This window comes from Megascapheus bottae, chromosome 25 (assembly GCF_031878675.1).
Source record: "Megascapheus bottae isolate mThoBot1 chromosome 25, mThoBot2.hap1, whole genome shotgun sequence".
Taxonomy (NCBI): Eukaryota; Metazoa; Chordata; class Mammalia; order Rodentia; family Geomyidae; genus Megascapheus; species Megascapheus bottae.
Genome location: NC_143533.1, coordinates 26,021,430 through 26,045,071, shown reverse-complemented (window position 1 = coordinate 26,045,071; position 23,642 = coordinate 26,021,430). Strand labels below are relative to the sequence as shown.

Here is a 23,642-nt window from a genome sequence, read left to right as displayed (position 1 = left end):
CCAGATGACGTGGAGGAAATGCACACTTAGAGGCTGTACTGAGAAAGCAAGCACGTTTGAGAAGATCACACCCGGACTCTGCTTTACCTTATGCGAAGCGGCTCCACTCTCCACAGAGACCTGGCTCTGGTCCCGGCTCCCCCGGCTTCGTAGAACAACCTCCTGTGAGCAGAGCAGGAGGTCAGCACCAGGAGAGGGGACAGCTCCCTCATAGGCTTGGCCCAGCTTTTGGCTAAACTCTTCCAGGTCAGCAAAACGCAAGCAGGCAGTTCCCATCTCCCTTTCTTAGGAGGAATAAAAGCCGACTTTGCGGGAGAGACTTTCCCTCCCTCGATGCATTTTCTCAGTCCACTACCTGAAAGTCCTACCTCCACCGCAGAATGCTAGCCTTTATTACAAGCCAATCACACAAGCTCTAGAAGAATGTTGAAGTAGGTTTTAGAAAAAGTTGTTATTCAATAGCAATGAAAAGGAACTAGGCACTTATTCTTTTCACCTAGGGGTAAGTTGCATGAAATGGTACCACATATGGGCTGAGAAGTCAGACAGACCTGGATTTGGCTGTGTCAGCTAGCTGTGTGACTGTAAATAAGTCCCATCACCTTTGAACCTCAGCTTTCTTATCTATAAAATGGACCTAAGAAAGATAGTTATTAAATAACTGTAAATATTTAATGTGGCTTTCCAAGAGTAAGATGCATAAGGATATTCATGGGTGTACAAATTACTGTTTATCCAAAGTTTGTTTAAATATAGATGTTCAGAAATACACATAGAGGAAAAGCACTGCTGACAGAATACAATAGTGGTTACTTCTTAAAGATGGAGATTGTAGAGAACATTTGAATGCTATCAAGAAATACTTAAATAATTATTAGGAAAGATATATATATTTGCCAGTCCTGGGCTTGAGCTCAGGGCCTGAGCACTGTCCTTGGACTTTCTCAAGGCTAGAGCTCTACCACTTGAGCCTCAGCACCACTTCCAGCTTTTTTTTTTCTATGTATGTGGTACTGAGGAATCAAACTCGGGACTTCCTGCATGCTAGGCAACATTGTAACATTAGGCCAAACACCTAGCCACATTTTTTTTTACAGTTTCAACAGCCAGGTGTCTTTGTACCAGCCTGGAATAGAAATGCACTGATTTTGCCACCCAGAGATGCTCACTGCAGCCTCCCTTACCTCGGCAAGGAATGGAAGACTCCCTCAGGTGAGGATGAAGTGGCTCACCTAGGCCACAGGCAAGATGGTACTAGGTGAGCTGGTGCTAGATGGCCCTTTATCCCCTGAAGTCAGAAAGGTTCATTCTTCCTACGTGGATATGCTGGCAGCGTGATCTGTTTAATCTCACAAGGTTATTGAGGTTCAAACAGCTTGTTCCTGTTCTCTAAAACAGCTCCAAGAAGAGCAGTAGAGTGGGTGGCAAGCTGAGGTGCTTTTGAAAGCTTGGCTGACAGCCTAGCCATGGTTTCAATAAGTTACATGACTTATCCCTGAGCGCCTGACAAGCCAGAGGCAGAGTCGGGGACAAGAGCTTAGAATGTGAGGGCACTGATCCTGATTTCACAGGACCTAGGTCTCCCTACCAAATCTGGCCACTCTCAGGGCTGAGAAGGAATGCAAATGGTTTCCTCTGTAGCCTCAGCATCTCTGTGTGTCTCTACGGCTGCTCCTGTTTGCTGTCCACTTCCCATACTCCAGTGATGTGGACCATCCAGGCCAGCTCAGAGAGTTTTCCTGACCACAGAAGGCAGTGAAGAGGTTTCCTGCTTACTGCACCTAGATATCACATAATGCCAGGACATCCTGTCTGATTCAGATAGTTCCACCTTGTATTCTGGAGTCAGTGGCGACATGTATGCATGCCTGCCTCAGTGAGCTGATTTTGGGAACTGCTATGTATCTACATTGTGCTCTCCACTCCTCCTTTTAAATGCTGGCCTTGCTTTCCCTAGTAAGCAGGATCTTGACCAGTGATTTAACAGGAAGCCTACCAAATGACAAGCTTCTCTGAACAGTGTAGATTCCGCTCAGGTCTTTTCTAATGTGGTTCTAATATTAATGCCAGGGATGTGAATGTGTGCAGAAGGAGGCATAGGTGTGGGGAGTGTGTTTCATGTTTTCCAGATGAAGAGGAATGAGCAAGAAGAACTGATGAAGCTCTAGCATTTTCCATCTTAGATGTAGATAATTCTGAAAATTCAAAATCACAAAACTGCCAAGCCTCTGGCTACTCACAAACTTTCCCTCTTGATGTAGCAGAAAGTAGAAGACAAAAAATAGGCTACCGCATAGCCTCCTTCTTTTTAAGGAAAAGAAAAATTCTAGAAATAAATAAGATCATATAATGATATTTAGGGTAGAGATCTTTAATCCTAAGGGAAATTAGGTTAACTTCCCTTTTCGGGGGACACTTAACAGTGTGAAGGTGGCAGGCAGTGAATTAATCATGATGCTTGACAGATCTGTACTTCATGTGTTCTGGACACTCTTCCAGGTCAAGTCTGGTTCCCAAGAACAGGGGCATTTAACAACACTGCCAGGAGGTAGAGACACAAATGTGAGGATCACAGGTTAGTTTCTGATATGCGTAACAATGGTGCATTTAAGCACATTGCTTCTAAGATTCTTCATGATAAGTGAACAACTCCCTACTGGGGAGTCAACAGCTCTGACTTCCAGGCTCACACCTGAAATTAGTCTGTACGTGACCTTGGGCAAAAGGTCACACTGATCCAGACAATCTCCAGACTTGGAAATTTGTGATCCTATGACTCTGTTGAAGCAGAAGAAATGCATTTAACAACATTCCCATAGGTATTACACAGAAGGACAAGAAGTCAATGTCACTGTTATTCCAAATTCAATCTACTTTGGACTAAGAATTGGTTTTCTCTTTTTTTTATGTAAGACTTTTGTAGTGACAGGACTAAGAATTTTATGCTCCACTCTATTTTGATCATCAGAATACAAAGGAACTTTTTCAGTATAAATTTAAAATTTGGCTGCCCTCCATCTCAGTTTTGAATTTTTGATAAGCATTGAGCGAGAATGTCGCCTCAGCACCACCTCTGATGTCCTGGCTTCACCTTCTATGAAATCCAGTTGCAGTTGGACACCAGTATGTGCTTTGTCCAATGCTAGTTGCCAATAAACAAAACTTAATCAATGAACTCCACCTTAACTTCTTAGAACATGAAATGTGTCAGATAGACATGACCTGTGAATAACTTGCACAGACACACATCTCACCAGAATGACTTATTTCCATCACCAAAATCAACCAAAAAAATTTAGGGTGTGGAGAGCATTATACAAATGTTTCCAAAACAAGAGGTTTATTTTTGTGATTGTGTTCTTAATGTACTATGTGAAGTTATTTCTCTTTTTCCCACTTATGGTTTATCTCATGTTGTTTCTGTATCTGACTTTAGTACCTGGTATATTATATATATGTGTGTGTGTGTGCGTGTGTGTGCGTGTGTGTGTGTGTGTGTGTGTGTGTATTCGACATAGGGAAGGGAAGGGGAAAAACAAGATGATTGGGAGGGGGTGGGGGAAGGAAAAACAGGAGAAAAACATGAGAAGGGATATCAATGTTAAAGAAGTAATGAACCCACTACCTGATGAATGAAACTGTAACCCCTCTATACATTACCCCAACAATAAAATACAACAAAAAGAATTGTTTTCCAAAGATACTTGTGCATACACAGCGCTTTTTGTGAGCCAACTTTACTGTCTTGCTGTTCCTGATAGTTAAAAGAAAGCCTCAGGCCAGGAGCATAGCCTAGTGGTATGCCTGGCATGCACAAAGCCCTGGGTTGGATTCCTCAGTGCCACATAAACAGAAAAAGCCAGAAGTGAGCAACACTGAGAGAAGTCTGGGTCACTTGAGGCTGGAGAGGAAGAAGTTCCGGGCTCACCTGTGCTGAGAATCGCTCTGATCTGTAGATGGTATTGTCAGACACTCATCATGACCATGGAAGAGTCGTACAACGTGGCCACCAAGTAGGTATCCTGTAAGAGAATGACACTCTACCATGAGCTGAGCAAAAGTTTAGACACCATGTTTGCGGAGTGAATTCATGTAGGTCTGAGCTACTAGCAGGAAAAGCCAAGCCAGATATATCTGGGAAATTAGAGATGCATGAATTCAGGCCCCAGGCAAAAAAGGTGAGAAAATCAAAACAATTCTGACTCTGAAAGTAAAATAGGGTTTCAGAGATGAGCAAGGGTATTATCACAGGTTGGAAGAAAATAGCATGTCAACTAACAGCAATTAAAAAAAAACAGGAACATTAAGTTGCTATTAGAAAGGTCAGGATTTTCTAGTTGCTTAGAATGTAAATATATTCAACATCAGTTCCGTGAAAAATCCTGACGATCTTGCTGTATATTGTTTGTAGCAAAATCTAAATCAAGTTATAGTCAAGGGAAAGAAAGAAGGTGCTTAAATGTTATCTGAAGGAAAATAGATGGAGCTGGAGATAATTCTGTTAAGCAAAATAAGACTCAAAAAAAACAAGTACCACATTTTTTTTTCATTCATGGGGAATCTAGGCTTCCAAAATCAAAGTAAAACAAAAACAAGGATATGGTTCTAAAGGAGGGATGGTTTGGTGCAGTGAGAGGGTAAGGATGAAAGGGGAGGGCATGGGCACTGAATATTTTCAAGTGTTTTATATCCACATAGGTAACAGAAGAAATGCACTAAAACTGTTCTTAAAAAAGAAAAAAGGACAGGAGAGCAATGGGAGTGTGGCCTAGTGACAAAGTGCTTGCCTAGCATGCATGAAGTCCGGGGTTCAATTCCTCAGTACCACATACTCAGAAAAAGTTGGAAATGGCACTGTGGCTCAAGTGGTAGAGCAAAGCTCAGAGACAGAACCCAGGCCCTGAGTTCTAAGCCCTAAAACTGGACTCCCCCCAAAAAAAGTCAGGACAGTGTATATTGAAGAGTAATAGAAAATTATTATAATCAAAATAATTTCATGTGTGTATGGAAATAGCATAAAACAAGAAAAAAGAAACAGAAAAGGCACTGGGAAGGGGATTAGCTGTTGTAGATGTTTTTCAGGTGCACTGAGTAAGCAGATTAAATTTGAATGGTATTCTTATAGCAACACAAGGAGAACTGCTCCCCAGCAATCCTGAGGACAGGAACAGATGCGGCTATCAACCAGCACTTAAGTTTTCAAGACAGGAACCTCAATAGTCACAAAGTTCCAGTGCTGAACAGAAACAATCAACCTGAAGGGTGAGATGACCCTTTAGTCTTCAGATAAGTTCTGAGCAGGAACTCAAAAACACTGCCGCAGGAAAGATGCCCCAGACTGAGCTGTGTTGCACAAGGAAATGGGGATTGTTATTTCTCTAGATCATAAAAGCGACAACAGAAAACTTCTCCAGTCTACTTCAATCTCAAGGGACCTACAGACTTCATAATGCTGAATGGCTGGATCAGGAATTTTTAAACTTACATCACTAGATTGCAGGGGGTGGGAGTGGGGAAGGGAAGACCACCTTCAACTATTCTGAGCATACAATTAAAACAGTGAGAAGGAGAAATCAGGCAAGAGGGGAAAAGGTGTCTTCAATCTACTTTGTACGGTAATAGCCTGATATTCCTTCTTTCATTTTTTTCCCACCTAGACAAGGAAAGATTTTCTTAAGCTTTACTTAGGTATTCAGAAGTCTCTCCTCAATGGTGCCATATTTTATCATAACAACATTTCCAGTTTATATACATTTGCAATAAAGATAATTACAGGGGAATTGTGGGTTGCCAGTGTATTTAGAAAACTAAAACCCTCAGTGACAATGCCCTGGGTTCAACTCCTCATCTCTTGATAGGGGAGGTAAGATTAACTCAGAGTCCCTCTTTAACAGTTCTTGGGCTTCTTCAGCCTATGTCTTGCTCACAGGAGAAAACTGCAACACTGGCTGCTAAGGAAGGAGCAGTGCACTGAGGGCCACTAGAGTTCAGGGAATGAGGTGGCTTGCTCTGCAGTGGGTGCTGAAAGAAGCATTTTCCACAGAGCCAGACGCCTCTACCTGACGTGCTGTGCTGGCTGTGGTGCCACAAGGGCTTTCAGCACTTCCATGAGGACCTTTGGGAAATGATCTGCAAATATTCCTTAATTAAGCTCCACAAATGCTCTGCTGGGAACTGAGGTATAATTTTGTTCCTCAAGTGAAAAATGAAAATTTTAGCATGGAAATTGATTCAAAACTTTCTAGGGAAAGATCTAAACCCAGAGCTGATTCCTGAAAAGACAAAACTGCGAATAGATTTAGGGTGGTGGGTTAACTCTGGCATCCAAAAAAAGGGTGAACAAATCGTGTCTTTTAAATGCTTTTCCCCACATTGTCAAAAAACAGTTCAGGATCTGTCACTTCTTGATTCTTCAGTTTGATTCTGATGCCTTCTGAAACTGGGGTGTCACCTTGACATATCTCATTCTTTCCATGTTTCAAACATCATAGCAACAAAAGGGCATTCCCAGTTTGAAACAACCAGACTCAAGAAGAAAAATAGGGTCAAAGAATGTGTGATATGACTATTTTTAAAAGCCTGCTCCGGCTCTGAAGTTGCAGCATGGAATGTAATAACCCTTAGGTCACTGACATTGTATCAGTGTGCTCAGCAGTGTGTTACTTACCTATGAGGCAAGGCCAGCTTGTTTATTACATAATGGGCATGGTGTTTTAACTTTGCCTGGCTCCAAGAAATAGAGTATGAAAGCAAAGTTAAATGATCTCGTTTCCAAGAAAAAAAATACCGAGGAACTTTCTCTTATAATTTTTAAGTGGTCTTCCATAAAGATAAATAAAAAACCAAATGGACAAGTTCACTGATGATAAAGACAAAATTTTTCCCTAGAATAGAATGAGGTATAGGGAGAAATATAAACTATGGCAAATTATCTCTTTTAAGGTAGAAGTTAGAAGTTATGTGTTTGTATACTGATAACTAGTAACCATAAACAAAAATGAAAACTCAATGAGAAAGGAAAGGTACATACTCAAGTCTTGAATGCTTGCAGTACTAAACTGATCAAGAACTAAGAGATTAAAAAAATAAGATTGGGAAGTCAGACTGAGAATAACCTGAATCAACATCACTGAAGGAAACTGAGGTGAACTAAAATCATGCTATCTGTGTAGCAAGAAATTTAGGTGGGAGCTGTGAAATCACAGAAAATGTCAAAATAGCATAAGATGAGCTGGGAGGCCCAGGCTGAATGTATAAAAAAACCCCACCTTCTTCCACACTACTTCCCGAGCAGGTAGGATGTACATTCCAGAGCGTTTGCATGAAGGAGGCATCCACTTGTATGCTGCCGTTTGCAATGGAGAGATGCTGCGTCAGGAACAAAAAGGAGACACGCTTTTAAATCACCAGTCCAGTCCTAACAGAGCAACTCACCTGTACGTTGAAGGATTTAGTTAACTAGCCTTACTGTCACCTGGCTCTTTCTGCACAGTCTGTGGGAGACTTCTTTCCCCACCCAGTCTAGAAGCACCTTCAAAGTGGGACACTTCATTCTGGGAAGAGGAAGTGTTGGGCAACAGGGATGGCCGACAAGTGTTGATCTCAACATCTCAGCAGAAAATGTATATTCTTTGTAGAATAAAAAGTCCCAAATGGCAAGAATGACTCTAACTTTTGAAGAAGGCAAAGTAAAATCTTCTAGCAAGGTTGGGTTTACAAGAAACCACTGAGAAGCTTAACCACTTAGCGTTGACACTTCTCTTATGGTCAGAGATCTCATCCTCGGCCACGGCTCTCATGTCAGGGGTGCTTGCCCAGCGCCCCTCCCCAGCTACAAACTCTCTCCTGAAACTCCCCGCCTCCACAATGCCCCCATGCACCAACACATTTAAAATTCTCTTTCTCCAACAGAAAGCTGATTTTCTTGGAGGTACTTACAAGGTATCTTTCAGAGGACACACTGACAAGGATGAGGTCGTCACCAATGCGAACCTTCTCCCCCTCAGACCTCTGTTTGGAAGCAGGGTGAATGGTCCACCAACAGGCTTCTCCTGCATGAAGGCTCCTTGGATTAGTCAGGGTGTTCTGGAAGGCAACATCCCTAACTCTGATCCTCCTACTCCTTTGTTCCCATAATAACCCTTCAAGCTCACACTCACTCATCACACACACACACACACACACACACACACACACACACACACACACAATATCATACTCCAGATTTACGCAATGTCCCTAATTCTAGAGTCTTGATGGAAACACTTCAAGTACACGTGCATATTCATATACCTACACACACATTTATACTCTAGACTTCAATCTTTATTTCCCTACAATCATTCCAATTAGCTTCTTACATGTTTTGAACTACATCTATCATTTTAATTTTCCTTAAAGAAGAGTGTATTTGCGAAAGAGTACTGAAGGCCGGAAATCACAGATTGACTTTTAATGCATATATAAAATTTTTGTTTCAAAGTTTCTCAAATCTTTGCTTTGCTTGATTTTATGGGTCTCCTGAATACTTAATACACTTTGTATTTGCCCTCTACCCTCATGAAGTGCTACGAAATCATAAAGGGATATTTAAAAATACACAGACATGGAAGAACTAGGAAAACAAGTGAGAAATTTATAGCATGGAAGAAACACTGGCATTTTGGAAAAAGGAAAGCAGATAGATGCTCTTAGCCAAGAGAAAGCTAAGACAAGTCTTTGAGTAAGATCATGAGTAAGTCACTAATTCAAAAGCCCACCTTTGCTTAAATTTCCTAGAAAACTCTCTGGAACTAGAGGTAAAATTGTTGGCGGCCGAGTAACGCCATGTCTAATAACTTTCTGCTGAGGCTTGTAGTAGGGATAAAACACGTGGATCTCTTTGTCCTGTCCATCTTGTATACTGATAGGCTCCCTCACCCAATATAAAGAGGAGGGATTTAGGGGAGAGAGAGAGAGGAGAGAGGAGAGAGAGAGAGAGGAGAGAGAGAAAGAGAGAAAGAGAGAAAGAGAGAAGACAGAGACAGAGACATCTTTGAAGGTCGGGTGCGGAAGGACAGTGGGCCCCTTCCTCTCGAGGCTTGGCCTGGTCGGGGTGTGTTTTTCCCCATCCCCCTACTAGTAGATGGGGACCGGGGACGAAGGACCCGACATAAAATTACTTATAAAGGTAGCAGTCAAAGATGGATTGAAACAGAAGGACTGGTTGAAAGCCTTAAAGTGTAGCTCAACCCCACATCCCTTCCCTACGCTGTAGTCAACTACAGGAGACTCCACACCCTCCTCCAAGCCACAGAGAACCCAGATGAACTGTAAACCACCATGAGTCAGTCAAGCAAGGACGAGTCTTCCTGAAAACAGACTAATAAAGGCTTACACTTAATAACAGCCCCATGCTGCCAGGTGGTGTGTGAACCAGCTACAGCAGAGAGGACACTCAGAATACTGCGTTGCATCTGAGCTTGCTTCACTCTACTCCTTCACAAAGATCAAGGGGGGCTTATGTAAGGAGGAGATGAGATGTGCTAAATGACTCCAGGCCCTTTTCTACTTGTCTTCGCACGCAGTTTCTGATCAACCAACATGAATGTGGGCTGCCTCGTGTGTCTACCTGGTCTGTCACCAGAGGTTCAGACCATGATGACTTTAGACATTCAGAAAAACAAAGTGGAGCCCAGAAATGGTGGGACCAAGGGTAAAGAAATACGGCAGTGGCACTCACTACACATTATGTTGGGAGGAAAGCACGGGGAGAAAGCTGAAGAAGTGACACTGTTCAAAAAGAAATGGACCTTGGCTTAATGTAACTCTTATCCCTCCATGTACCACCTTTATAATAAAAAGTAAATGAAAAAGAAAAGCAGTGCTAAAAGAGTAATAGCCCCCGCTACTGCCTTTCCTTTTTCTTGCTAGTTCTAAGTTGAAATAAAATAGATCCCAAAACACTTGGGTAGAAAGTGGTACTTCTCAATTTTTCTCAACTTTCAGGAAGTATAAACATCATTTCATTGATATAAAATGGCCATATCTGACTGCCCATTGCATATCCCAAGACTGACAGATGGTTTGTATGGAGAGGCCAACTTGCTTTCACCATATGTGGCTCTTTACTCATTTTTTCAAGTTTTAGCAAAGGTTAACAACATTTTAGAAAAAATTACACTTTAAGATATATATTTTAGTGGAAACTAAGAAACCTCAAATAAAACTCACATCTAATTTTACTGTAGGAAAAAAGGCTGATGAAGGCAGAGATAGCCTGCTGTCCTGAGCATGAGAGGGGCATGGAAATTCTCCTACAGGGCCCTAGACGCCCCTTTTTAAGATACAGACAATAGCTGCACCTAGGTTTAGACCCGTAGGATATTTTCCTTGATCCCCCGTAAAACCAGATTGGGAAGAGTGGCTCACCTGTGGCGTTGTCCCGCAGGCCTACATCAAAGGCGAGTTTATCTGTCTGGGATCTTGATGTGGTCAAACAAGTGAGGTACTGTGAAATGGAGGCATTCACTGGAGACCTACAGCTCCCACAGGTCTTGGCAGCTCACCCCTAGGTACCCTCCCCTCCATTTCAGCAACAAGATGCTTCAACAAGGACTCATTTACTTTGCTCCTTGAAAGTTAACTGCTACAGTCCACTTGGAACATGTTTTTGTTACATATTTAAAACCTCAGAGACGTTCTTACTTCATGATCTGTTGATTTAATTTGTGCAACTATACGTTATATAAGTAAACTGGGATAATTAATGATGCTTTAGATACTCAGCAAGTTTTAAATTGCAAATACAAATGGAACAAAATGACAACAGTATGAAGTGCAGATAAAACTTACTGCTTCTCTTTTATAGGACATTATGTTACATAGTATACTGTAGAGCTAGCATGTGCATGAAACTTAAATTCTGAGCACCGGATGATCAAAGTCTCATAGATTTCCCTGACCATAGTGGTTTCAGCTACAATCCTCAGATCTCAGCCTCTTGAGTAGCTAAGTTTACAGGTGTGAGCCACCAGCACCCAGATAAAAAATGATTTTCAAAGCAACTTAATAAAAATAAAGAGCTGAGCCCTTTATATGATGACACACAACTTGGAGGCAGAGGAGGGACAAGTGGGTAGTGGTGATGAGCTCTGTAGGAAGGTAGAAAATCATTGTCTTGTGCAAAGTCATATTTCATAAACTTTATTCCCAGAGTTGCTCTTAAAAGGAATCAGCCAGTGTAGAGTTTATTATAAATGTGAGTGATTTTTTTTTTGGTCATGGGACTTGAACTCTGGGCCTGGGCACTGTACCTGGGCTCTTCAGCTCAAGGCTGCCGTCCTACCCTTGAGCAAGCCCCAGTTCCCATTTTCTAGAGGTTAATTGGAGATAAGAGTCTCAGGTCCTTTTGTGGATGGGCTGGCTTTGAACCTTGATCCTCAGCTCTCAGGTTCCTGAGTAGCTAGGATTACAGGCCTGAGCTACTGCACACATGCCTGGCTGGAGTTAGTAGACTTAATGGTAAATTGGAGATTAAAATCTCATGGACTTCCTGCCCATGTTGGCTTTGAACCACAGAAACTGTCAGGGTACAAAGTTTTCTGTACAATATGTCTACAAGTCCTACTTGGCCATTTTTGTTGTCTTTTGTCACAAACTCCAAAATTATGTTCAGGCTGAAAATTTCTCATCTGTGCTCAGGTAAAAACGCTATAGTAAATAAATTATTAAATATGCAGCTGCTGACTCTAAGCTTTTAGAAGAACTCTGCATGAGACTGTAGGTATAATGTGGGAAAATAAAGTTTTGACTTAGTATATCAGTTTTCCACCAGGGCTATAGCAAGTGAAAAATAAGACACTTGGTAAGATTGAATGTTAGAGAATTGACATATGTCAGCGCTGAGATCATAGTATGTTTGATATTGTCTGCAAATATCTGTTATAACTGTTTTTACACGCTATCTTTATTTTCTAAGCAGCTACAGTGAACTGACTCCATCTGGTTCTGAATCCTTGATTAGTTATTATTAGTCAGTCTTATCACCTTGCCTCTGGATTAACATAACACCTTCAGAATTAAAGGCTCTAAACATCATTCAGTTTCTTTCAGCTGGGCAAAAGAAGAGATGTCACAAAACCCCATTTGGTTGCTTTCTTTCCCATGTCAGTTGTTCTCTCATGCTAACAACATCAGTGGCTCCATGGTTTGTGTTTGTTTTATCACTTAATCCAACAATTATTTACTAAGCATCTAGTAGATCCATCCAAGCCCTCTCTTTCTCATGGAATGGGTGTGTAGTGGACTGTGAGTATCGAGGTGAGGGCTATGCGTGCTGTATCAGGACAATGGGCGGATTCTGGATTCTGCCATACTGAAGTGGAGTTGCTGATTTCCCACCCCACTGCCCCTTCTCCTTCTCCCCCGCCCCCCTTCTCTGTCTCCAGATTGCTTACCATCCCGCTGAAAGAGTGCCGCAGGAGAATTGCATGGCCATACAGCAGGGTCCTGTGGCCACCCCCTTGGGCTGCCTGTGGGAACAAGGAGGGCAGATGTCAGCGTGTACCAGACATGGCCTGTCTGACAGCAAAGCAGCACAGAAATTCTAGAGGACAGACGAAGAAAACGACTCATGGCAAGCTCCCAAGAACGTCACTGCAGAAGCAAGTGTCTGGCAGGTGTGCAGAAGGGACTCAGGACTACAGCCATGCACCATCCTTGGGAGAGGGTGCGGGGCCACACCTCTTCCCAGAAACGGCCACGGAACCCCAGAGCTGTTCTACAGAAAAGCATGTGAATGAGAAAGGTACCGCTTACCTTCCTTTGAAACTTCTCAGAAGCGTTCAGAGTGAGAGAGAGAAAAACAAAGGTGATGTAACTACAGCCTGGAGACAGAAGGCAGCTTGGAGGACAGGCAAGACTGTGTCTCACAGTCCTTTTCTTTCCCTTCTAACACTTGTGCTTTCAGCTCTACCGTTCGTGTTCAACTCAAAGGATCTCTTTCTACACATCTCACCTACAAGGGGTGGATGTGAAGTCCAGCATGTAAAAGGGCCGTGCAGAAATAGTTCCCTTGCTACGGTGTCTTCTTTGTCTCCCCAGCAGCTCCACTTTGGCCATTTCTGGGCAGCACCTCACGCTGTGGAGGAGGAGGAGGAAAGGCCTGCCTAACACGGAGCCACTGGGAGATGAGAAATCTTTGTCTTGGGCAAAGTCCATTTCCTAGGCTTTATTTGTGTTGTATATGTATATATAAGTATATACATACATATATATATGCATTTTTTGTCAGTCCTGGGGTTTGAACTCAGGGCCTGAGCACTGTCCTTGGGCTTTCTTGAGGCTACAGCTCTACCACTTGAGCCACAGCACCACCTCCAGCTTTTTCTATTTATGTGGTACCAAGGAATCGAACCTCAGGCTTTGTATATGCTAGGCAAGCACTCAACCACCAGGCCAAACTCCCAGCCCTGTGTAGCATATTTTCTACTTTGTCTTGCCTCTAATCTGATTCCCACTATGTTATGCTGAAGTGAGCAGTACATGATAGGAAACAAAACTCTTTTATTCCAGGCACAGGAGAGTGAGGTAGCACGGACAGCTGAGACAATGGGATAACTGGCAACATCTCCAGCCTGAGCACCTCGTCACCATGGGAGCCCATTCACAGATAAGCAACAGGGTTTGATCACACAAGGTTTTTTAGGAGGTAATGAGCCCAGGCTCTGTTTTCCCTAAACTCAAGGAGAAGTGAGAACCCGAGTAAACAATGTCAAGATAGAGTCCAGCATTCTCCTTCGGTAGATGGAGGGCAACGTTTATGAAATCCATTTTATGCTGAGTGGAAGGCCCCAGGGACAGTTTGAGGTTCTGCCATCTTTGACACCTCCCCTCCAAACATCACAATTGGCTGGCGGGGAGAGAGGGGAAGGTCTCAGTAATAGGCCACAAGTTACTCTAATTTCACACTATTTGGATTAATAGAATCATTCCATCAAAGAAATGGCTTTTCAGATCATACAATGAGCCTAAAGAGAAGAAAGATAAATGTGGTACCATGTGTTAAAAAGCTGATAACTAAATATAAATGTGCTGTGCCTTTCCCCTGATAGCTCTAGAGATACTTAAGCACTCTTCAGACTTTAATATCCTACAAAAATTACAGTGCTCTTCCCAGTAATTCCGAATTTTTAAAAAATAACTTGCATTAACTTTAGTTTCTGTGTTTACAAATGTACTAACATCTTAAATTTACAATTAGTAAGTAACTTGGCACATCCTGTCAATCTAACTGAAATTCTGCTGTGCACTTGCACTCTTACAAGTTAATGGACGCCTCCCGATTGGCCGGCTGATGCTGGGGATTGAACAACTGCCTGAGGGATGTGGCCTGCTGTAGGCTATGGCCCTACCTTTTCCTCTCAGGTCTGTGACTGAGGGAGCCAGCCCTGCTAGCCCTAGACAGGAGCACTGGGGAGTCTGGCTCCTCTCCTCTGCACTTCTACAATCACCTCTGCAGCTTCCTGTCCTTACCCTGCATTGGGAGTTGGAGAATTTTCTCTGAAAGGCCAGGTAGCAAATCATCCACCAATAAACATGCTCCTTATCACTCTTACTACTCTAGCCATCCTAGATTTCCTCTGTTACTGCAGGTAAGTGTGTCCTTATCGCAGGGCTTTCCATGTCTGTTTTCTTCTTCCCAGGGTACGATTCCTTCAGTATCCTCACAGCACATTTCTACCCTTTTATTCACTTCTTTCTCATACATCTCATTAGAGAAGTCTTCCCTAATATCAACTGCTCTACTGTTTCTGCTTTATTCTCATGGCATTTATTAGTTGATATAAACCCATGTTATTTTCTTTTCTTTTTTCTTCTGTCAGTTGTGGGACTTCAACTCTGGGCCTGGGCGCAGAGCCACCATACCCAGCTTCCTAACATTTCTTCCCCTAGTTCCTAGAAGACAGACAGACTCTCCCAGAGGGTAAACCAGAAAAAGCACCTTCCATCCAGCCACACAAAAATGTATCAAGACAGACATTTTATGATCTACCATCCTCGCTTCTACTTTAGGGGTCCTAGACTCTTAAGAGTTCCCAGGATGGCTCCTTACTGAATCGAATGTAGCCTACTAAGCTTAGAGGCCATGCTTCTGGGAAGTGTTGCAAAGCAGGTCTCCTTTAATCTTCTCTTGCTTTCGCATCCTGTTTCTGTTCTACTCTCAGGCCACCAAAGAATGAAGGAGAGGAAAGTCTAAGGTCCCAGAACATGATGAAGGCCCCTCAGATGGTCCAGGAGATTTTTGCTTTCCTGTCACACAAGTGATAAATAATAATCCTGCCTTATAAAGAACACATGTATAAATAGAACCAAATTATATAGTACGTTCAGTTAGAAAACAATAATGAAATATTCAATTTATTATTGTCACAAAATATTAAATCTACTTAGGTGAGTGGAACTTTTCAAATAAAACACTACTGCATAAAATAAGTTATACTCTTATGTTTTACCTAATCAAAATTTTTCATGGCTGAAATCGAATAGGGAAGAGGGGAAAACAAGATGAGGCACGGGGGTCGGGGGAAGGAAATGGCGACCAAGACATGAGAAAGGGTATCAATGTTTGTGAAGTAATGCACCTTCTATCTGGTGAATATAATGTAACTCTTCTATTAATTACACTTACAATAAAAATATATGGAAAAAAATTTTTCATGGAAGGAGAAACATAAGTGCTTTTTCTCCTCAATTCACTTATAAATTTACTGGTTTTAATTAAAATTGCCATCAAATATTTTTGAGACTCAAACTTTCTGGAAATTTAAGTAAGAAAAGGAAATGAAGTTTTAAGGAATACTGTGATGCAAAATTAGTTCACTCCCATGTGGACTCCAAAGACGGAGAGGCAGAAGATAGGCAGTTTGTAAGTACCTCGATACGACGGTGGGTGCAGGTCTGTAGGGCATGGAGCCTCAGCGGGAATAGGAGGCACAGAGCCCTGTGATGGGTATGCAGCACACCAGAAAAGCGTTCAATAAAAGCCACAAAAAAACATAAGAAGATAAGCATATCAGACTCTGGAGAGACAAGGAAGTTGAACGTCTCATTTTAAAATTAAATTTTAGAATAACTAGCATAGAGTATCCACATCCTTTGCGAATCTAATACTTCCCCATGCTTTGAAATAATACATTCAAAGGAAGAAAAGATGAACAAGGATTAGACCCAAATAACTGAACTCAGAACAATGGAAACAGTAGTATTTCATAGACTACCAAGAGATTTTTGTCTCACTCTGACAAAAGGGTTAATATTGCATCAAGATGTGTGAGAAAAATAATCAAGCCCCAACTAAAGAAGCAGACAAAGCATATGAATCAATGATACATATTGGAATAAAATAGACATACGTGGAAGCAATCTTATCTCTTAGTAATGGAAAGAATAGCAAAGGAACTTGGATATATCATTTTACATCTATAAAATTTGCAAATATAGAGGAAAAACTGCTGTTGGAGCTGCAATTTAGCTGATGTGAGACACTGCAGGGTGGCTCTGAGTACCACTGCTTTGTAAGGCAAGATGGCAATGTGAGAAAAGAGTCATAAAAGGGGTCTATAACCTTTGCTGTAGCATATGTACACAATAGTGATAAGAGCATTATAATGCGCACAACAGAAACAAAACACCAAGAAAGGCCCTAAATGTCCCACAGAAATTATTGTCTAGTAAATCACAGGAGCTCCTTCCACCTTCTTTCTGCAACCATTAAAGTCTACCATCTCCAAGGCTCTGGGCAAACAGAAAAATGTTTATGATATGCCACTGTGGAAAAGGTAGACTACAAAATGTCTTCAACCACTATTAAGAACATACGCCAGTGCGATAAGGAAACTGTAAAAATGAAATAGTCCCTTGGATACCTGCAGAACCGCGAGCCTTACCCTTCCCTCAATTTCCCTTAATACCATTGTTGTATCATCATCTCAATAAAAAGCAAGTGTCTACTCATAGGGGAGGACAAGTTGCATGTGTTTAAAGAAATGAAGTACCACAAAAGTACAGTGTCCGTTTGTTAAACTGTGAGTTGCTCCAGGGCAGTTAACTCACCAGGATCCTTGGCCCCCTGGGGCACACAGGCCTGCATTCTAGCTGCTTCCTTCAAGGCCCTGGAGCCCTTCCTTACTGCACCTCTAGGACAAGCTCCAGATTCCACAGGGAAACCTTTTGGCACAGCAATTTGCTCCCGTATGGCTCCCCTGACAGCCCCTGGCTTTTGTTAGGGTACTTTCCTCGACCCCATCAGGCTCTGCTCTACTCTTTTCTCTGTCTGACAGAGCTGCACATTGTTTTAACACTTAGGTAATGTTCCCATGTGGCTGTTTTCCAAAGCCCACCTTTGAGAGCCCTAGCTTAGCTTCAAATGCTCTTTCCACCAGCTAGACTTTGTCAGATGGGGAAAAAAGGTCAAATGTCTCCTCTGCTGAAATGTGAATGGAAGCTGGGACACAAATAGAGCATGCACCATCTCATCTATTTTCTCCCCATTGTGCAGGGAGCAAATTTATCACTCTGACATTGGGAGGATAATCTACTGAACCAACAATAAACCTGGCTTCCTCTGAGCCATGAGACACCATGGAAGGCTTTACGGCAAGAAATAAAGGCATCTTAAGAGACATGCCCTCAGAGCTCCAGAGGGAGCTGGCTCAGAAACACTGAATGGGTTTCAAAATCAGAGGAGGGGAAAAAAATCCTCCTCTTCATATGGATGAACAAAACAACAATGCACTTATGTTCACATTTGCTTTCTTCAACAGACGAGGAAAACTAACTAAAAGGTGGACTTCTGAAAAACAGCCAGGTGGGAAGAATACTGCTCAAGTGGTAGAGAGTTCGCAGCTCTGAAGATTTCCCGGTGGGTCTGGGGTTACCGTCAACACAATGGGAACACTGCAGTGGACAGCAGCTCCTTCCTTCCACTGGGAAGGACTTTTGCAAACTTGAAGAAGCAAATACGTCACCCAAGAGAGGCCGTTTGTGACGACCCTTGGTGAGGAGTGGTAGGTGGACAGAGACTTGAGCCATGGCACACATCGCTGCCAGGAATCAGTGCATGCACGTTCCACATGTATGATCAACTACGTATGCAGCTTGAGGAATCAAGGAAGAAAGATTTTCCTCTACACCGAGAAACTCATGCCAATGAAAGCAGAGGACAGCAGGACACAAGTAGCACTGCAAGTGCTTTTAAAGTATGTGAATGGAGAGACAGCACAGGACTGCATAGATGTGCACTGGGAGACTCTGCTACCTGAAAGAGAACCAAATGGTTTAATTAGCTCACTTCTAAGAAAGGCCAGGGGAACAAGATGGCCAGCCAAATACAGGAACCATCCGTGAGAAAACTAAGTCCATGCTCTTCATTAAAATAATGTCCCGATCCCTACAATGCTGGAAGAAGCTTCTCTTCTGTGTCTCCTTTAAGAGCATGCCAACAGGGCATGGCTGGCTGGTTGTAGCAGGACTGATGGAACATACACCCCTGGCACCACAGTTCAGCCCCTAAAGCGGTTCCTTATAAAGAACAGTTAGTTCTTCCTTAAAGAACAGTTCAGATATTCATGTCTCGTGCCAGAAGAATGAAAACAGGCCAGAGTCCCTGGATCGCTCAAAGACCTCAGCAATAATACTACGAATGGTAACCCATGTTCCTTTGAACCAAAAAGAGAACGTTTGAGCATTCCAGAAAAAGTGGTGCCTGTATTTCAAAGTATCTTAAGAGACACAAGACACTCTGCAAGAAGTGGTCATTGCGGCACATATGTGACCCTTTAACGTAGTCTTGGAGCACTGATTCCCAGTTCCAACGATGGCAGTCTTACAGTGAAATTATCACTAGCTTCTTACAAGGGTGAAAATAAGGAAGCTATTCAGAAAGTAAAAGAACACTGGTAATGTGTTTGGCTCATGACACCAATTTTGTTAAAATGGCCACCCTGCTGTTCCTTATTGGTGACCACTTGGTCTTTAAGCCAATCAGGAAAACCTCAGAGGCTCCAAGCGAGACAGTCTGTGGTGATTATCTCACATCTTACACACCAGATGGCCTACCGCCAGCTCCAAAGGGAGACAGAAGTGCCACGGATGTCACACTAGCCAACTCAGCAGTATCCTTCCTGAGAACCAAGATTTGTAAGAACAATTGGACTTGGTCTGAGACGCCTGACAGATCAACTGTGTCCATATGAAGTCCATCTTGTGCACATGAAAACTGCTAGACTGCTTTGGCACATTTCATAAAATACAAACTGAAATGTCACTCATCAGAAGAGGAGACTGAGCTTTCTAAACATAATTTAGTACAAGAAATCAAAATAGTAGAGGCTATTTTTCTTCTATTAGAATTGATCAGTATATCATAGGTGAAATAAAATGGCTAGACATAAATAGATTCTTCTTTTAAAGGGCTAAGTTAAAAAAATACTTGTCTTTCCTGAGTGGTTAGCTATTATATACAAGAAAGAATACCCTGGGTGGTTCAGACAAAAATGACAGATGGCAGAGCTGAAGAATGTTTCAAATTACCAAGAGTACAAAAAATAGGTGAGGCAAAAACAAAAAACAAAAACTGCTAAGAGTTGAAACTAGTAGGTCCAGGAATTTAGTACGATGAACTTCCAATTTCCCTTTGTTCTGCAAACAGCTCACTCTAATACCATCTAGTAAGTTGTAAGTGCAATTGGCAGAATCAGAGGTGAAGCAACCACAGTGCAAGTAGCTCTGCAGAGGGAGGGAGGCAAGGTGTTCAGAGGGATGTACGTTCCAGGAGAAGACGGGCTGTGAGAGGGGAGTGGGAGTGCACAGGAGAGAACTGGTTCCTCAGCATGCCTATGAACATAGCTGACCTACACTTTGAAACAGCTAGTAAATCACAGACCATACCCCTTGGCTTTATCTGCCCCACACATCTGAGTGGCCCTGGGAAGAGCTAGTGACCTTCAGCACAGCAGTGACCTGGGTTGCTACCTGGGGCCGGAGAATCATCATCCTTGGCACTCGTATCACTCAAGGGGCTAAGCCTTCCTTGAGAGGGTGCTAGAAATGAGCAAGGCACCAAGACGCCCTCTAACCAGACATCGCTGAGCAGAGCAAGGGACTTGAAATGCTGCTGGGCGAAACAGACCTTACTCCTCGGCACTCTGGAGGCAGAGATCAAGAGGAGTTTTTTGTTCTTCCTGTGTATGTGGTACCAGGAATCAAACACAGGGCTTCATGCATGCTAGGCAAGCCACACGCCCAGCTCCCAAGAGGATTTTAGGTTTGCGTCCAACCTGGGCAAAAAGTCATGTCAACAAACTAGTCAGGCACAGTCACGCCTGTGACCCCACTATGTGAAGAAAGTTATGAGGGTCATAGTCTAGGCTAAAGGCAGGATCCTACCTGAAAAAAAGAGAAATAGAACAAAGGAAGGGGGGAGGGGGGGCAGGCAGGCAATAGGTGGGTGGGAAGGAAGGGGAGGAGAGTGACTGAGGGAGAGACAAAAGGAGGGAGGGGGGGAGAGGGGGTCAGGGGAAGGCTCGACACTAGCTGAAGGCCCTGAACTCAAATCCTTTTACTACAAAACAACTCGAAGAACATGACCATCGACGATACATTATTACTGAAGAAAGCTCAGACAGCCAAATCCCACCTCACCCTTTGACGAGACTAATAAAAACATGTTAATCTTTGGCAATTAGAATATAGAACATAAAATGCCACTGGAAACTTTGGTAGAGAAGCTGAAGCTGTCTCAGTGACTGATTTCACAAGGACAGAGCTATTCTAGCAGCATTCCGACCTCTGCATCCGGAGAGGAGGGACCACATGGACAGGCCACGGACGTGCTCAGTGTGGTGCCGTGTGCAGTGCTGGGATCACACAGGTGCACTAACAGTGTCTAAGGTGAGGTGCCAAGTCAGAACAAGCCAGTGTCACAAACAAGAGGCGCTCCACCAAAGCTGCAGCATGGGATTCACAAAATGGGGAGCTGAAGGGCCCTGGGGCCTCAGAAATCCCTCTGTGTGTTCTTTCCCCTGAAAAGCTTCTACAGGGATGAGGAATGTAAAACGTAAAAAGCTAGTTAACCTCAGCGGTGACTCGTCATTGTTGATAACTGATTGTTCTGTTGGTTTATTTCGGGAATACTGCGCAAAAAAACACAAGGTATCAGACTAGCTTTTTCCATTTTCATTATGAACTCCAGCCTTGAGGAGGAACAGAGCGGGAGTTGCATAATAGCACTGAAGAGGGTGAAGCAAGGGAAGGAGGAAGCTGCACACGATGTTGCCGTCAGCCACCCAGGTAATCAAGAGGAAAAAGGAGAGACTTTGGAAACGACTTCCAATGTCTTCGCTCACAGGCAAGCCATTCTACTTGCAGAGCAGTGTGAAAGGGCCACCTGGCCAGGAGCTTCTAAGTGTGCAGCCACCTCTTAGTGCCACATGCCTAGAGTATGTATTGCAGAGGCATAGTTGTCAGTTTGTAATTGCAGAGGCATGAAGAATGGAAATGTCCTGAACACTCACAAGTGAAAGGCCCAGTTCACTACAAACAGCTGCAGCTGGCGGTCCATGCAAAGTACACGTATGTAAGAGAGTAACATACCCATTCCGACAGGTCATTGAGCTAGCAAAATCAAAGCAAAACAGTGAGTGGAGATTTCAGTGTGAACAAGTCCTGCAGTAGGGTTTCAGCTTATGTGAGCAAACCGATGCCTTACTGCCGAGGAAAATACCCTGAGATTAGTGGGGATGGGATTCCTCTGTGGTGAGTATTTTATCTTAGCTAGAAGCTAGAAATGGCATTAAATGTCCGAGTTTGTGTTCATTTTTCTTCACAGTCACAGTGTTGACATCAAGAAACTAGAAGCAATCAATATGCTATAGCCTAGACATTGAGGGTTTTTTTTTTTTTCAGATCCTGGGGCTTGAACTCTGGGCCTGGATGCTGTCCCTGAACTTCTGTGGCTCAAGGCTGGCGCTTTATCATTTGAACCACAGCACCACTTCCAGCTTTTTCTGAGTAGTTTATTGGAGGTCAGAGTCGCATGGATTTTTTCTGTCCAGTGGGTTGTGAACCACAATCCTCAGATCTCAGCCTCCTCAGTAGCTAGGATTACAGGTTTGAGCCAGTGGTACTCAAACTGTAGTACTTTATATAATCTGATTTATTTAAAGATGCTTATCTAAGGAAAATGGTCAAAATTTTATATCAGGTAATATGGGATTTTTTCTTAGAAATACTATAGCCACCCAATCAATCCAGTTTTTTCTTTTATGAAAGAGATACTTTCGGGGCCGGGAGTTTGGCCTAGTGGTAGAGTGCTTGCCTAGCACGCACGAAGGCCTGGGTTCGATTCCTCGGTATCACATATATAGGAAAAAGCTGGAATTGGTGCTGAGGTTCAAGTGGAAGAGCTCTAGCCTTGAGAAAATCCAAGGATAGTGCTCAGGTCCTGAGCTCAAGCCCAGGACTGGCAAAAAATAAAATAAAAAAGAAAGAGGCACTTTCTTACCAAGAAACATCTTCAATGTGACAGATTTTAACTAAAAGAAAATCATGCTACCGAAAGGCCAGTCTCAAAACAACATTTATATACAGTTTTATAAAAATTAGTTGATTAAGAAAATATTAAAATCTGTTACATCCACACTAACTCCTAAAATTTTAGGCTAGCTTGAGAAAGAACCACAAGGAAGAGAGATGAAGGGGGAAGGTTAAAAAGACATTCCGTGAGAATCTGGAATGAGAAAACCCACACTGAAGCCTTAGTTTGGAGTCTTCTCACTTATAATATTTAATTTCTCAAAATAATGGCTGGCTCTTTGAGGAAAGAACTCCAAATTTCTACAGAATACCTTTTCTTCTATAGGAAACTTTAATGGAGAATCAGATCTCAAACACAGTAAAATTATATAGTCAATACTTATTACTTTGGGGTTGCTCTCCAGCATCAACTCTGGAAAATTCTGTCTACATCAAAGCAGGAAAATAACAAATACATTTACTCATTAAGCAGATAGGAGGTAGGGTGGGTCAAGGGGAAAGGGGTGGACAAATCAAATCGAGAAGAGGAGAATGCAGTCAAGAATCCAATGTAATGCTGAAAGGGATGACACTGATGAAGATACATTGTAGTCATAAACAGCTTTGTGAAATGGCAACTCCTTTGTACAACTACTTAAAAATAAGGGCTAAACATATGCAGATGTGATCCTAATCATGACAGCTGCTGTAACAAGTTGCCATTTCTGTGTTTGCTCAGCAACAAAGGGCTGCAGCTCCAGGACCAACCAGAGGAAGGGTGGCGTTAACACTTCCCTTTCTAACTGGGTCCAACGTGGAAGGATTTTGCACCTCAGGGTCTTCTATTTGAACAGCTAAAACTGAAACCTGGAGTCGTATGGGCTTCCGTGGTTACACCTTAGTGACAGTGTTAGGATCAAGCCTAATCTTTGTACCCACTTCTGTCACTAGAACTGGGTAGGCTAACGTGAGGTGAATGCTCACACACGGCACGTTGTAGAGTGCTTCTGACAAGCTTTTGCATACAAGACAAACTTTAATAAAGGGATTTGTCATTTTCCAGGCAGGAAATTATTTTTGCAGAGGTG

At 42.7% G+C, this 23,642-nt stretch overlaps 1 protein-coding gene across 1 annotated transcript in view; it reads right to left on the bottom strand.

Moving 5' to 3' along the window:
• The window catches only part of Ryr3 (ryanodine receptor 3), a 295,306-nt gene that overhangs the window by 189,555 nt on the left and 82,109 nt on the right, over nucleotides 1-23,642 (bottom strand). The window contains exons 6-11 of the mRNA XM_090357798.1: nucleotides 12,438-12,512; nucleotides 10,411-10,489; nucleotides 7,939-8,051; nucleotides 7,269-7,368; nucleotides 3,929-4,022; nucleotides 88-162 (exon numbers count right to left, since the gene is read on the bottom strand). Coding sequence (XP_090213924.1) covers nucleotides 88-162; nucleotides 3,929-4,022; nucleotides 7,269-7,368; nucleotides 7,939-8,051; nucleotides 10,411-10,489; nucleotides 12,438-12,512 — 536 coding nt within the window. The remainder of the gene's footprint in view (nucleotides 1-87; nucleotides 163-3,928; nucleotides 4,023-7,268; nucleotides 7,369-7,938; nucleotides 8,052-10,410; nucleotides 10,490-12,437; nucleotides 12,513-23,642) is intronic.